Genomic DNA, 16,122 nt, shown 5'->3' with positions numbered 1-16,122 from the left:
TAACTAAGTGAATGTTTTTTGTTGGCTTGAAACAGATGAAAAAAATCCTGAAAATGTCATTTTCTGACCCTTCACTTATCTTGTCATCCACAGCTTGGAAGCCAAGTAATTTAATGAAGTTTGGTAATCTCCCTCATAACTTTGTTATGTGCACAGCTCATAACATATGCTTTATACATACATGTTTCACGTGTCCATGATTTTTAAGTTTGTCTTAAATTGCCTCCTGGAAAGAAAATCTTTTTATACGGTTGTTAACAAAATGAACAAAATCTGCATTGAAAATATTAGAGCCATTTGAACAAGCCAAAGCAAGGCAGTTTTATCATATTTCCCCCATTTAGGAGGAAAACCTGAAAAACAACTCTTACCCATCTCTGGTAAAGAATGTGTTCAAAACTGTGTATATTTTAGGGGCACCTGGGTGACTCAGTCAGATAAGTGTCTGCTTTTGGCTTGGGTTGTGATCTCAGGGTCCTGCGATGGAGCCCCGTGTCGGGGCTTCTCCATCTCCCTCTCCAGCTCCCCCTACTCATGCTTGCTTGCTTTCTCTCTCAGGTGAATAAGTAAAATCTCAAAAAAAAACCCCAAAAAACCCAAAACCTGTGTATATCTTAAACTACAATATTTTGAAAAGATCTTTATTTGCTTTTTACAACAGTAAAAATTAATATATTACACATTAACATAGTATATATCACCATGACATATAATTAATAAAATGTTGCCTACCAAAAATAGTTTTGCCACTGTTAAAAATAAACACATAAAAGTGTGTGTGTGTGTGTGTGTGTTTAAAGCTGTACATTTTCTCCAAAAGAAGAAATTTCTAGCTTTTACTTGGGGCGGGGGTATCTGAAAAGAAGGATTCCATCTTAAGAAGTTTTTCTCATAGGAGAAATGTGGGATTCACTATGACATTCGTATTTTCTTCTTTTTTCTCTTCTGTTTTTCCAACATTCCTACCATCTTCCTCTTCTTGACTGACAGTGGAGTATTTGCTTTCATTGGCTGATCACTGTCACCAGTTAAACCACATTTCTCTGAGTCGGGTACGGACTGTCTTTCTTCTTCCTGCACGACATCGCCAGCTTCCTTTTTGTTGATTTTGGGCTGTTTTTTACTTACTAAAACATAAGAGACAGTACATGTAAAGACCACTTTTCCCCTCTTCAAATAAACAAGGTTGATAATAAAGTGAAGTTACCTGAATCTCCTCCATTTCAACAATTCAAGAGCTAACAAATTTTCTAAAAATGTTGGCTTTCACTTACCAGGAGAAGGCTCTGCAGTTGAAGGAAGGCTTTTTTGTGTGTCTGTCACTCTGTCTAGCCACACTCCAAGACATGTTAGCCTGGCATTAGTTTTTACTTCACAGAGTAAAGATGGGGGAACTTTCTAAAACAGAAGAAGAATTCATGATAATATAGGGGACTTTTCAATAATTTCTTTTTCCTTTAGCAAGTGAACTTACCATTTTCTTAAGATTTTATTTTTTTAAGTAACCTCTACACCCAATGTGGGGCTTGAACTTACAACCCCAAGATCAAAAGTTGCATACCTTTCTGAGCCAGCCAGTCAGAATTCTAAGTTTTTTATTTAAAAGTTATAGTATTTTCTTGAGAATAAAACATGCTGCTTAGAAGAAATCTATTATCTTGACTCACATTTGGTTTGGCTGTGTCCTTCACAGAGCATGTTTCTGACTATTCAGAAACTGTAAATTCATTAAGGAAAAGGACCATGTCTTGTTCATTTCTAGGTTTTAATGGAGAACCCTGCACAGACACGCAACAAACCACATTCACAGAATGTGTTTATAGGACAATCAAAAATAATAAGCCAAGGGGATCTGTAAGAGTGGACTACTAAAGGGAATTTAATTTTCCAATTACCTAGTTCAAAACTATGGTTAGTTCCATTATCAATCAGTAATTTTCAAGTTTTTAGTAATGGCAGTATTTTTAACAAAATCTTCAGAGAATATTGATATACAAACAAAAGAGGAAAAAGTAGCACTTCTCTGCCTGCAAAAGCAGGAGTTCTGGTACCCCGCCAGCTCAGACTCACCAACACTAACCACCCAGGTAGCTCTCAAAACCCAACTTTAAAACTATGACAATCAAACATGCATGGAAGAGACGAAGTTTCTTTAAAGATGTCTGCCCTGAAAATTATTCTGCCTTCCTCAATTCAAAGCAACCCTGATAGTAAGACTTGCATTAAAGTGCATTTATACTGATTTATACTGTGTTAAGACACTGACCTTATCCTGCTTAAGCTTCCACATTTTGATGAAACCATCACTTGAGGCTGTAACAATAACATGATGCTCTGGAACTTCAAAACTGAACATGTCTTTTACCCTAGAATAGAAATATGAACACCATAAAGGCTCCTTTCTCCCAGATAGTATGATATTGTCATAAAGCTTCTATGCACATCTCTTGATTTTTCAGTGTTCCAAGTGCTTCCAAACTGCATAAGGAACAGGACTAAAATCTAACTATGCTTCACATTCCCATGAGTCAGTTAAGTCCTTTTCACGGTCCAAATTTCCAAGATAAAATGGATTGCCAACCACTATCACTGCTGCTGTTCAACATAGTGATAGAAGTCCTAGCCTCAGCAATCAGACAACAAAAAGAAATAAAGGCACCCGAATTGGCAAAAAAATCAAATTCTCACTCTTCGCAGAGGACATGATACTCTATGTGCAAAACCCAAGACTCCACCCCAAATCACCAGAACGCATACAGAAATTCAGCAAAGTGGCAGGATATAAACTCAATGCACAGAAATCAGTTGCATTCCTATACACTAACAATGAGACAGAAAAAAAGAGAAATTAGGGAGCCAATCCCATTTCCAACTGCACCCAAAGCCATAAGACAACTAAAGATGAACCTAACCAAAGAGGCAAAGGATCTGTATTCAGAAAACTAATGGAAAGAAATAGAGGAAGACAAAGAAATAGAAAAATGTTCCATGCTCATGGAGCACCTTTGCTGTGTACTTTTCTGTACTCAGAAAACTAATGGAAAGAAATAGAGGAAGACAAAGAAATAGAAAAATGTACCATGCTCATGGAGCACCTTTGCTGTGTACTTTTCTGTACTCAGAAAACTAATGGAAAGAAATAGAGGAAGACAAAGAAATAGAAAAATGTACCATGCTCATGGACTGGTACAACAAAACGTTGCTAAAACGTCTATGCAACCTAGAGGCACCTCGGTGGCTCAGTCAGTTAAGTGTCTGCCTTCAGCTCAGGTCATGACCCAGGGTCCTGAGATCAAGCCCCACATCGGGCTCCTTGCTCTGTAGGGAACCTGCTTCCTCCTCTCCCTCTGCTTACTGTTTCCCCTGCTTGCGAGCACTCTGTCAAAGTAAAATCTTCAACAACAACAATAACAAAACTCTATGCTACCTAGAGCAATCTATACGTTCAGTGCAATCCCTATCAAAATACCATCAGCATTTTTCACAGAGCTGGAATAACCCTAAAATGTGTATGGAACCAGAAAAGACCCCCACTAGCCAAAGAAATGTTGAAAAAGAAAACCAAAGCTGGTACCATCACAATTCTGGTCTTAAAGCTCAATTACAAAGCTGTCATCATCAAGACTATATGGTACTCCCGTAAAAATAGATATACAGATCAATGGAATACAACAGAAAACACCGAATTGGACCCTCAACTCTATGGTCAGCTCATCTTTGACGAAACAGGAAGAATACCAATGGAAAAAGTTTCTTCAACAAATGGTGCTGGGAAAACTGTAAACAGTCACGTGAAAAATAAAACTGGACCATTTCCTTAACACCATACACAAAAATAGACTCAAAATGGATGGAAGACCTAAATATGAGAAAGGAATCCATAAAATCCTAGGGGAGAACACAGGCAGCAACCTCTTCGACCTTGACTGCAGCAACTTCTTGCTAGATAGGTCTCCAAAGGCAAGGGAAACAAAGGCAAAAATGAACTATTGGGACTTCATCAAGATCAAAAGTTTAGCGCAGCAAGGGAAATAGTCAACAAAACCAAAAGACAACAGACAGAATGGAAAAAGATATTTGTAAATGACAAATCACATAAAGGGCTAGTATCCAAATCTATTAGGAACTTATCAAACTTAACACCAGGGAACAAATAATCCAATTAAGAAATGGGCAGAAGACCTAAACAGACATTTCTCCAAAGACTTCCAAATGGCCAACTGACGCACGAAGAAATGCTCCACATCACTTGTCACCAGGGAAATACAAATCAAAACCACAATGCAGTACCACCTCAAACCAGTCAGAATCGCTAAAATTAACAAGTCAGGAAATGACAGACGTGGGAATGCAAGCTGGTGCAGCCACTCTGGAAAACATTATGGAGGTTCTTCAAAAAGCTGAAAACAGAGCTACCCTGCAATCCAGCAATTGCACTACTGGGTATTTAACCCAAAGATACAAATGTAGTGATCTGAAGGGGCATGAGCACCCCAATACTTTTAGCAGCAATGTCCACAACAGCCAAACTATGGAAAAAGCCCAGATATCCATCCACAGATGAATGGATAAAGAACACGTGGTATATATTACACAGCCATTAAAAAAAAAAAAAAATGAAATCTTATCATTTGCAATGACATGGCTGGAACTAGACGATATTACGGTAAGCAAAATAAATCAATCAGAGAAAGACAATTATGATATGATCTCACTCATATGTGGAATTTAAGAAACAAAACAGGATTATAGGGGAGGAGAAGAAAAAATAAAACAAGACGAACAAGAGGGGAAGACAAGCCATAAGAGATTCTTAGGCATAGGAAACAAATGGGGTAACTAGGTAATGGACATTAAGGAGGACATGTGATGTAACGGAGCGCTGGGTATTATATAAGACTGATGAATCACAGGCCTGTACCTCTGAAACCAATACCACGTTGTATGTTAATTAACTGAATTTAAATTTAAAAATGTTTTTAAAAGAGTCAACAGGATGATCATAACTATAATTATGTTATCATAAAGGAAATAAAGATATTTAAGTCCCTAACCTCAAGAGTCTCCAAGTTCAGGATGAAGAGACAAGTAGGACAAGAGAGAGAAACATGGCTTCCTCTTACATATCCATTTCTTTCACCTCCAGTGCCACCAACCCTCATCCAAGCTACTGCCATTGTTTTTCTGGACCACCGGGTAGCCTAACTGGCTAACATGAGTCAAATCATGTTACTCCCAGGTTTGAAATCCTACAAAACTAGGATCCTTTAAAAAATAACACAGAGCGGGGTGCCTGCGTGGCTTAGTCGTTAAGCCTCTGCCTTCGGCTCAGGTCATGATCCCAGGGTCCTGGGATCAAGCCCTGCACTGGGCTTCCTGCTCGGCAGGAAGCCTGCTTCTTCTTCTCCCACTCCCCCTGCTTATGTTCCCTCTCTCACTGTGTCTCTGTCAAATAAGTAAAATCTTTAAAAAAACAAACAAAAAACACAGGAAGGAGGAAGGGGCTGGGACGTATATATTTTAGTATATGTGCTGCCGAAGCGAACACGGGCTGGGACGTATATAAAAAGCAAGTCTGGCCATAAACGGACAACTGCTGAAGCTGGGTGGTGGGTCTTTGGGGGTCGCTTCCTTATACTGGTCTGTCTGCCTTTCAATTTTTCCCTGTGAGAAATAAACAAAACAAAATCTACAAAGGCCCTTGGTATAAAATCTAAACTCCTCACCCATTTACAAGGCCATGCAGCGTTTGGCTTTTTCTGATCTAGTCACAACGCTCTTTCATCTGTTGCTAAAATACGCCCAGCTCTTTCCTCCCTCGGGCGCGCTCTGCCTTTGGTTCTCTCCTCCCTTGGGAAACAGCTCTCTTCATCTGTGAAGTCCTACCCTCTCCCTTCCCCGATCATACAAATTACTGCTATTACTCTTAAGGTGCACCTTTCTGTTTCCTTCCTGTTATAATTGTCTGCTTACTTGTTTACCATCTGCTGCTCCACTACAAGAAACACAAATACAAGCCCTTGTCTTTTTTGTTCATCATTTAAAAACTTAGTTCAGCTCTAAACGGATGCTCACGAACACCTGTTAAATGAGTGGATGAAGGGTTACTTTAAGAGTTCTAGTCTTAACAGTACATTTGAAATGGCCTTGAATGAACACTTCCCAATGCAGGGAAAAACCAGGGCCTGTACACTGGCTGTAGTATTCAGAATATTCAAAAAGAGTTATTTAGAAAATAAAAACTAGAACTTATTTAAGACACAGAAGAACACACAAATGAAACATATTACAGTATAACTGCACATTATCACCTTTTCTAAAACAGTAGAAAAAGCAGAGGTAGGGTTTGGGTCCCAGGTCCCTCACCTAACGGTGGGGTAATCTTGGCCAAGCCACTTAGCTGTTTACTCTGAGAATCAGTGTCTCCCCCTAGAAATACAGTGAGCGGTAACAGGTTAAGAAAGCCCAGCACGAAACAGAAGTCAGTACTGTCACGTATTTCTCCTGTGGGAAGAACGACTAGTGTACAAAGGGGGAAGAAGTGGACAAGGGGAATAAAGTAAAAGGACAAGAGAGGTCCTAGCAAAGCTCAACTGCTTGATTTTGTTCCTCTTCAGGTTTGGTTGATTTCAGGCCCCAAGTTTAATAATAATATTAGTGGGAAAAGATATTGTGCGATCAACAGGCTTGGTGCCAACTTCCCCACTTTTGCATTACTTAATGCCAAGAAGACATTTCCACCATCCTCTCACATACCAGAAATCGTATATATATTTGTTCATGAGAAAACATGTACCCTGCTTTATGAAACTACTACATATGTAACATTTATTGAAGACTCTACACATACATACACACAGAGACTGGCAAAAAAAAAAAAAAAAAAAAAAATACCTGTTTTCGTGAGCTTTAAACTCACAGAGGCACATTAGTGAATCACAGTCAAAAAACCGTACGACTTCTTCATCTCCAGCCACTGCAAGGACAGACTCCTAGCAGAGAGAAAAAGAATATCCAGAATGTCATCACCAGTTCCAACCATCACCACAGACATGAAGATTCCACCACTGATTTCTGATCACTTACTGAAAGAAACGTAACAGAAGATATTCTCTTTTCATTTGTGATGGTGCCACTAACAGACGCAGTGTCAAGCTGATAGACATCTATTTTATTCAATATGACGACTATATATTTCTCTCCTCTTGGGGACCATTCCACTATGTGGGCATCTGGAAGTTAAAAACACAAAGCTTTTTGATTTCATAAACAAAAAACGAAATGATCAGAGTAGTAATAAAAAGAGCAAATAGTTGCACTGTGCATTTTCCCATCCAATATCCTATTTAACCTTCACAATGAACTTCTGGTATATATTTTGCAAGTTAAGTTTTAGAAAATGAACTGGATTCAAAAGAATCATTAAGTCATAGAACTGGTAGGGGACAGTCATGACAAGAATTCCATCTACAATGGGAAAGGAATGGAGGGTGCCTGGGTGGCTTAGTTGGTTAAGCGTCTGCCTTCTAGGTCATGATCTAGGGGGTCCTGGGATCGAGTCCCATATTGGGCTTCCTGATCAGTGGGGAGCCTGCTTCCCCCGCTCTCTCTGTCTGCCACTCCCCCTGCTTGTGCTCTCTCAAATAAATACATACTCTTAAAATGGGAAAAGAAAATAACCTAAAGCATTGCCCTAGGAGATAACCACCATCATGATGGGAAATAAAGGTATATATATAAAGTATATATTATCATATTCTATGAAGTTATAAAAAACATTCTAAATTAAAGTACTCACTTTGTTTTATATTTTTTATGAATGCTGATCTGCCTTCCACAAGATTCCACGTTCTGCAAAAAAGGAAGCTCACTTATGGCATGATCACTTTTACTAAGTGTAAAGGAAACATGATGAAGACCTACTCAAACGACAATGTACTACATAGGCAGCTAGTCAGAATGATCGTGTTTCTTACAGCAACACTGAAATATATACTATCAAGCAAGATTAACTCATCCATTCCTAGACCCCTGTCATATATTTAAAATGTTTAATCTATTTTCCAAATATTTCACCTCCTAAAACATTTGTTTTTAGGGCCCCCGTCCTCTTCATTTCACGGCTCGCAATGACTGGAATGTACAGTGTACATGTGAACACAGAGCTTGTCATTTTTTCTCTACCACTGTGAAAAGGATCACTAGCTTTGCACCTTTTCTTGTACTGCATTACCTTTCAATAGCTGAGAGCCATGAGATGAGACAAAAAAATGAATCTAATGATTGGACTAAAATATACCCTGATGGTAGCTTCCTGTTGCCCCTGGACAACAAAGACCACAACTTAGAAAAGATGCTCTCGGCATTAACGACTTACCTTAACGTCTTATCCGTACCCACAGACAGGGCCAACTTGCCCGACGGGTGAATAGAAAGGAAGGTCACATGTCCTCTAAAAGGAAACCAACAGTTAGGCCCCAACGTGACTGGCTCCTAGAGACCACCAATGGGAAAGGGCCAGACTCACTTGTGAGCTTTAATGGACTTGAGGCACTCCCACTTCTTTGCATCCCACACACAAATGAGTCCATCTTCTCCCCCACTGATTAAGTGCCTGTTGCCATAGAATTTCAGGCAAGTTATTGTGCCTGTGGAAAAACCAAGAAAGGCAAACTTAATAGTCATTTTGAATGCAAACTCACTGGTTTGAAAGTAAGTAAACATCTAATGTCTTAGTATTACTGAAATATACCTTAAAGTCTTAGGTGAAGAGATCCTTTTTTTTTAAATATATAAGAACATACAGTTTCAAGGCTATGCAAATATTTTCAGCAGAATTTCCCTAAACATAGCAAATCAGTTCACTTTCTGGCTCTCTATCTCCACAATCATAAATTTAGGAGATGGCTGGTGAGGACTGTTTGATCAGAAGTCAAACAAAACCAACTGGTAAACCAGCTAATCTGGGGAAAAAAACAAGATGTACAACCTACAACCTTCTACTTTCCAAACAGTGAGTTAGTGACCTAATCATCCACAGTCCAATTACTATCCCTCCAGACCTGCTTTTGATTTGTACATAGTTCTTATTCACTATCATAAGAATTTATTAGAGGGCTGCTGGCTGGCTCAGTTGGTAGAGCGTATGACTCTTGATTTCGGGGTTCTGAGTTTGAGCCCCACGTTGGGTGTAGAGATTAGTTAAAAATTTTTTTAAATTGTAATTTTTAAAAATTTTTAAACTTTAAAAAAGAATTTACTAGAACCATTTTATAAGTTGTTCCACTATTCAGCTATGCCCTCTGTAATCTCCCTTCTGTGGTTCACAAAGTTTCCTTTATCTTTTCAACTTCACAACACACTCCATTCCCCTCTGCCCAGACTAAAGCCTGCATCTCCCATGAATTTCTCCTACAGCTCTTGGAACTGGAAGACATACATTATTCACTGTCCTCAAATATTAACCTCGCTGTAAGGATGAGGTGATAGAAGAAGCCAATATTCTTTTAACTCCCCAAAGCAATGCACACCATTATACATCTTTCCTCAAGTCAAATTCCCTGTCCTTTGAAGCCTGTCACCCAACTTAACTGCCGTACAGCTCAGTGGTCAACAGACTATTGTCAGTAAGTCACACCTGGCTGGTAGCCTGTTTTCATAAATGCAGTTTTAGTGAAACACAGATTCACTTGTTCAGTTCCAATATGTCTATGGCTCTTTTTACACTGCAAAAGCAGAGCCAAATAAAACCAAAAACACAGACACAAAGCCTAAATTTACTTTTTTGCCCTTTTCAGAATAAGGGTATGAACCCTGGGGTCACTGTTGTTCATCTGAACATCCTACTCAACCCTTTATGTTGTCCTTTATATTGAAAGAGTCAAAGATCTCTGATGAATAATTTTGCACCCCTCCACCCCAAAAAGCAGTAATAATATATGGGGTTACCTACAACTTTATCAAAGCGAGAGTCTTTAGCCATCTTTGCCCCTGTTTTCCTCTCTCCTATTATCCTATTTCCTACTTTGGAAAAGAGCTGTTCTATTACCAACTATTAGAAAAACAGGAGTTGGGGGCACCTGGGGAGCTCAGTTGGTTAAGCATCTACCTTCGGCTCAGGTCAGGATCCTGGGATGGAGCCCCACATTGGGTTCCCCTCCCATGGGGGAGTCTGTTTCTCCCTTTCCTTCTGCCTCTCCCCCACCTCATGTACTAATAAATAAATAAAAATCTTTTAAAAATCCAAACAAACAGGAGTTACGCAAAGAATGAAAGAAATCAGGAACCATACTTCATCCCCATCCAAACTCCTTCTCAGTCACTCCTTTTCCTGTTGGGGAACACCTGAACCACTGGCTTTAGGCAGCCCAGACTTATTTTACTTACTTCCTCCACGCCCAAGGAACAGAGAAACTTTCTTGTGTGAACTGGGATCAGGAGACAGAATGGAAAAGGAACATACGTTGAATTCACTCAAAGCCTAGCTTCTGTTGAAAAGGAGAATTCAAGTGCCTGGGTGGCTCAGTGGGTTAAGCCTCTGCCTTCAGCTCAGGTCATGATCTCAGGGTCCTGGATAGAGGCCTGCATCGGGCTCTCTGCTCAGCGGGGAGCCTGCTTCCTCCTCTCTCTCTCTGCCTGCCTCTCTGCCTACTTGTGACCTGTCTCTCTCTGTCAAATAAAAAGAAAAAAAAAAAAAAAAATCTTCCAAAAGGAGAATGCTTGTCAAAGTAGCAAAGGCCCTAAAAAAGACACTGACCACTCCAAATATACTGCTACAACCAATGCGTGGTGGCCTCATCTGCCTTTAACTGCAGGAAACCAACATCCTTAGCAGAGTATCCCTGGGAAAATACAATAAAAACACTGTAATGTTCAATGCTGGGGAAAAAAAAAACAAAAACAAAAACACACACACCTATTCAGGAAAAAAAAAAAAAACAAAAAACAAACACACACACACACCACCATCCTGGACAACTTCACCATAACTGTGGAAAACCCAGGCATGACTTGAACTTGAGAATCACCAATACTGACCTCAACTCTAGTGGCTTTGCCTCCTCTCTGGTTTTGCTTCTCACGCCTTATACCCCAGACCTAGTTACCACCTAGACCTGCTCCACACTGCAACCCCTGAGCCTCATCCCTGCCTACAACCTCACCACTTGCCAGCCCATTCATGGCCCCCTTCATTCACAGACCACTTGTTCCTTTATTTCAGAGATCTGCAGACTCTGGACACCTTATTTTCTCTAGGCCAACAAACTCTTCTTTCACCAAAATCCTGAATTCCTTTGTATATCAATCTACCTACTGCACACATAGTAGCTTTCTGCTTCCTATCAAAATGCCCGAGGTTCCTACAAACAGATGTTACTCGATCCAGAGCCTCCAGCTTCAATCAGGAAGACTCTTCTCAGTCTTGCTTGTTCTTGGCGGCATCTCTCTCACATCTTGGGAGCAAGCACTTTCCTCAAGCCCGCACAGCCCCTCCCTCCCACTCAATCCCTAACCTCTTCTCAAGGACCACCCAGGACCAGGGTAGTCTACTTCTCTAGTCACCCCACCCTGTTTTAACCTTCTTATAATACCGACTTGCTTACAGTTCCCCAGGTACACAGAGGTTAAAAACATGGGCTCTAGACCTAGGTGTGAGCTCCTGTTCCCTTGTTTTATAACCATGGGCAAATCAAGTTAACATCCTTGAATGTCGGTTTTCTCTTCTATGAACAGAAGGTACAACTGTAGCTTCTTGGCGCATCGCTGGGCACGTGATACTCTCTCAATAAAGTCAGCAATGAACACGAGGCTGCTCCCGTGCTCCTCATGCTTCTGCTCGGCCTGGAATGCCCTTTCTCCTGCCTGGCTAACTGGTACTTCTCTTTTAAGACAATTCAGTCAGATGTCATTTGGGGGAAGTTTTCAGTGAAAAGTCGCATCCTCCCACTTCCCCCCAGTGTGAGTGAAGTGCCTCCCCTCTGTCTCCCAATATGGACCATGAGAATTTAAGGATTAAAAAAACACACATTTTTCTCATTTCTGTATTTCTTAGCACAGAACCTGCTACAAAATAGACATCTAATGAGTTCTTCGACTGAAATCAAATTGTAAAGTAATGATACCTTAACATATTAGAGGATATAATTTTCTCACCATTGTGATGCACCAGAGCCCCATGGTCTATCTTCTTCTTCATGTCATATATGTGAATTGTTTCATCTTTGCTCCCAGTGACTACAAAACGACTATTTACAGCCACCGCTGACAAGGAGGCAGTGTGGGCATGGTGAGTGAAGTCAGCCGCAGAAGTCCATTTTTGCTGGAGAGTTAAATACACAATGTTACAATCATATCATAGTTCTCTAGAGACACGTAAGTGGTTCCAGAATTCATGAAAACTACCAGTAGATACTTATGAACAGGGAAAAAATTATGCAGTGATAGCAGATTAAGAAAAACAAAGAACCTGAGAAATAAAGCAGGCAGCAAGGAAATGGGAGGGCAATGCTGGGTTTCATGACTCCAAAGCAATTATGGAGACCAGACTACTTTAAGGTCCTATCCAAATCCTTAACTGCTTATATATTTACTTATATGTGAGACTTGCATACCGTTCATTCATTCAGATACTAAATGACTACTGTGTGCTTGGCATCAGTGTAGATAGTTGGTATAGAGCAGTGAAGAAAAGTCCTTATTATTTTTTTTTAATTTTTTATTTTTTATAAACATATATTTTTATCCCCAGGGGTACAGGTCTGTGAATCGCCAGGTTTACATACTTCACAGCACTCACCATAGCACATACCCTCTCCAATGTCCGTAACCCGACCCCCCTCTCCCAACCCCCCTTCCCCCAGCAACCCTCAGTTTGTTTTCTTAGATTAAGAGTCACTTATGGTTTGTCTCCCTCCCAATCCCATCTTGTTTCATTTATTCTTCTCCTACCCCCTTAACCCCCCATGTTGCATCTCCACTTCCTCATATCAGGGAGATCATATGATAGTTGTCTTTCTCCGTTTGACTTACTTCGCTAAGCATGATACCCTCTAGTTCCATCCATGTCGTCGCAAATGGCAAGATTTCGTTTCTTTTGATGGCTGCATAGTATTCCATTGTGTATATATACCACATCTTCTTTATCCATTCATCTGTTGATGGACATCTAGGTTCTTTCCATAGTTTGGCTATTGTGGACATTGCTGCTATAAACATTCGGGTGCACGTGCCCCTTCGGATCACTACGTTTGTATCTTTAGGGTAAATATCCAGTAGTGCAATTGCTGGGTCGTAGGGTAGTTCTATTCTCAACATTTTGAGGAACCTCCATGCTGTTTTCCAGAGTGGTTGCACCACCTTGCATTCCCACCAACAGTGTAGGAGGGTTCCCCTTTCTCCGCATGCTCGCCAGCATCTATCATTTCCTGACTTGTTCATTTTAGCCATTCTGACTGGTGTGAGGTGATATCTCATTGTGGTTTTGATTTGTATTTCCCTGATGCCGAGTGATATGGAGCACTTTTTCATGTGTCTGTTGGCCATCTGGATGTTTTCTTTGCAGAAATGTCTGTTCATGTCCTCTGCCCATTTCTTGATTGGGTTATTTGTTCTTTGGGTGTTGAGTTTGCTAAGTTCTTTATAGATTTTGGACACTAGCCCTTTATCTGATATGTCGTTTGCAAATATCTTCTCCCATTCTGTCAGTTGTCTTTTGGTTTTGTTAACTGTTTCCTTTGCTGTGCAAAAGCTTTTGATCTTGATGAAATCCCAATAGTTCATTTTTGCCCTTGCTTCCCTTGCCTTTGGCGATGTTCCTAGGAAGATGTTGCTGTGGCTGAGGTCGAAGAGGTTGCTGCCTGTGTTCTCCTCAAGGATTTTGATGGATTCCTTTCTCACATTGAGGTCCTTCATCCATTTTGAGTCTATTTTCATGTGTGGTGTAAGGAAATGGTCCAATTTCATTTTTCTGCATGTGGCTGTCCAATTTTCCCAACACCATTTATTGAAGAGGCTCTCTTTTTTCCATTGGACATTTTTTCCTGCTTTGTCGAAGATGAGTTGACCATAGAGTTGAGGGTGAAAAGTCCTTATTCTAATAGAACTGCCATCTATTCAGTTCTAATTGAACTGCCATCTCCCATCCCGGTGGGAGAGACAAACAGTAAACAAATAGGATGTCACATGCTGATGAGTATAATGACAGGTCTTATAAAGAAAAATAAACGGGATAAAGAGTATGTTTCCTTCCATTACTACCAATATAAATGATTAGAATGACCAATGATTAGGTCTCAAGAACTCTATGCTTACTGATATGCAACTTTTGGATTGAATAAGTGAGACTGATTGAGTGCAAAGAATGACTGACAGCTGAATGCATATACACACTTCAAATTGAAGGAAATGCATCAAAAGTATTAGCAAAGCAAACCAAAGAAGAAAAAAAACCATCAGACCTCTCTAAACATACTTAAGAAGGGTTACTGCAAAGTAATTTCTAAAAAACTACAGCAACAAACATTGCTTCCATCAACCAGGATCAAGGGAGCCTCCTTGAGTAACAGCACAATATTCCTGTGGGGCTGTTACAGCCATAAATCAAAAATAACCTTTGGGCTTGTGCATATTATAGAAGGAATGTTGATTATCTGAGCTATTGTCTGTCTAGATTTAGCAGCAGTAGTGAACAGTGTAAGAGCTTTGTGTTTCAGAGACACCTGGGGACTTGAGTCCCAGGTCTCCTGATTATTAGCTGTGTGGCCTTGAGCAGGTCACACAATAGATCTCAACTTCAGGTTCCTCATCTATAAAACAGGGATAACTCAGGAGGTTGCCGTGCAGACTACTATGTGTCTGAAACAATGGAGCAACTTTTTTACAATGAGTAACACAATAGCATCATCTTTAAGCACACAAGAGATGTCACCTTTCAGCCAAAAGCAGATTAATAACCAGGTAGAAACAAAATAAACAAAAGTAATTAGTCAAGTTATATACTTCCAGTTTTCTGGTTCATTCAAGACTTCCACCTTGACTTCATAAAGAAGTACTGAAAAAATAGAGTTCTAAGAGATACTTAGATTTCCTTAGAGAAAAATATTACTGGCTTAAAAGTTAAAAGATCTTATTTCTAGTCCTGGATATGTCCTAACTACCTATTTCACTAATGACAATTTACTTGACCTTTTTTCTCACACATCTAGTGAAAATACTTATATTTTGTTGTCATTTTCTCCATACATTGGTCTCCTCTGCTCTTTTCCTTACGTTTGCAAGCTGGATCCATTACTTTGGCTTCTTTGTACCTCCACTGCCAATTAATGGCACCAGGGTAAAAGGTCCAAAAGTACTGAATGAATCAGGACACTTTTTTTTCTTTTTATCAATGAAGGGTTTATCCTGACCTGCTGTAATATTTAGTAAAATTCCAAGACAAAACTCAGTGAAAAGGCGAACTGTTCTTCCATTAAGTCCTGAGCACGTAAAACCGGCTGTCAACTTATGGGATCGAGGCTTAAATCTATAACCTATGACTCATTGGCCTGTTGGCTGGAATGCCAGCTTCCTTCTTGTACTATGCTCAGAAAGCCTACTAAAACCATCAGACATGATCTCGTTTTAGGAAATGCCTACTCTGTGTTTTAAAAACTAGATTACACATTTGAGTTTGATTCATCCATTAATCCCTAAGAGATCAATGCGTTCACTTACCTCTGATGATGTGCCTACCTCCACCGTGACGGAACCCGACCAGATTTACCCGCGCACCTTCTTACCTCTTTGGGGTCGCCGCCTGTATCCGGCTCCGGGTGTATAGCGAACCCAAAAAGGACCTGTTCGTAGCAACCAGCCACCAGCTCCATTCAGCAGCACACGTGCCTTTTCTAAGAGCCCGACTCAGCTGAGAGTGACGAAAGTGGATGCCAGAGGCAGTAGGGTCCTTCCTGCTTCGGCGCTCCAATTACGTCACGATCTCAGGCTGCCTTTGGGGCGCCTGCCTCCCTGGAAACGGTTTCAGCGCTTGCAGATCACGCGGAGCTTCCAAGAGGAGAATAAAGAAGGACGCCACATGAGGAAGCTCTCATGACGAGGAGGGAAAAAAAGTTAGGGACAAGCAGGCAT

At 40.3% G+C, this 16,122-nt stretch overlaps 1 protein-coding gene across 1 annotated transcript; it reads right to left on the bottom strand.

Moving 5' to 3' along the window:
* Positions 1-608: 608 nt before the first annotated feature.
* On the bottom strand, positions 609-15,966 carry PAK1IP1 (PAK1 interacting protein 1). The gene is made up of 10 exons (XM_044258825.1): positions 15,777-15,966; positions 12,154-12,319; positions 8,528-8,648; positions 8,378-8,452; positions 7,799-7,851; positions 7,087-7,232; positions 6,895-6,992; positions 2,267-2,366; positions 1,275-1,398; positions 609-1,127 (listed from the first exon to the last, which is right to left on the bottom strand). The coding sequence occupies exons 1-10, from the start codon at positions 15,861-15,863 to the stop codon at positions 913-915; spliced, it is 1,185 nt and encodes a 394-aa protein (XP_044114760.1). The 5' UTR covers positions 15,864-15,966; the 3' UTR covers positions 609-912.
* Positions 15,967-16,122: the final 156 nt, after the last annotated feature.

Source organism: Neovison vison, chromosome 1 (genome assembly GCF_020171115.1).
Source record: "Neovison vison isolate M4711 chromosome 1, ASM_NN_V1, whole genome shotgun sequence".
NCBI lineage: Eukaryota > Metazoa > Chordata > Mammalia > Carnivora > Mustelidae > Neogale > Neogale vison.
Note: the sequence above shows the minus strand (reverse complement) of the source record. Positions and strands in the feature narration are given on the sequence as shown.

Coding starts and splice junctions, on each gene's coding strand:
- PAK1IP1 (XM_044258825.1), bottom strand. CDS start 15,863: ATGGAGCTGGTGGCTGGTTGCTACGAACAGGTCCTTTTTGGGTTCGCT. Junction 8,453..8,527: donor AAGTCCATTAAAGCTCACAA/GTGAGTCTGGCC, acceptor GTTTCCTTTTAG/AGGACATGTGACCTTCCTTT. Junction 7,233..7,798: donor CATAAAAAATATAAAACAAA/GTGAGTACTTTA, acceptor TTTAACTTCCAG/ATGCCCACATAGTGGAATGG.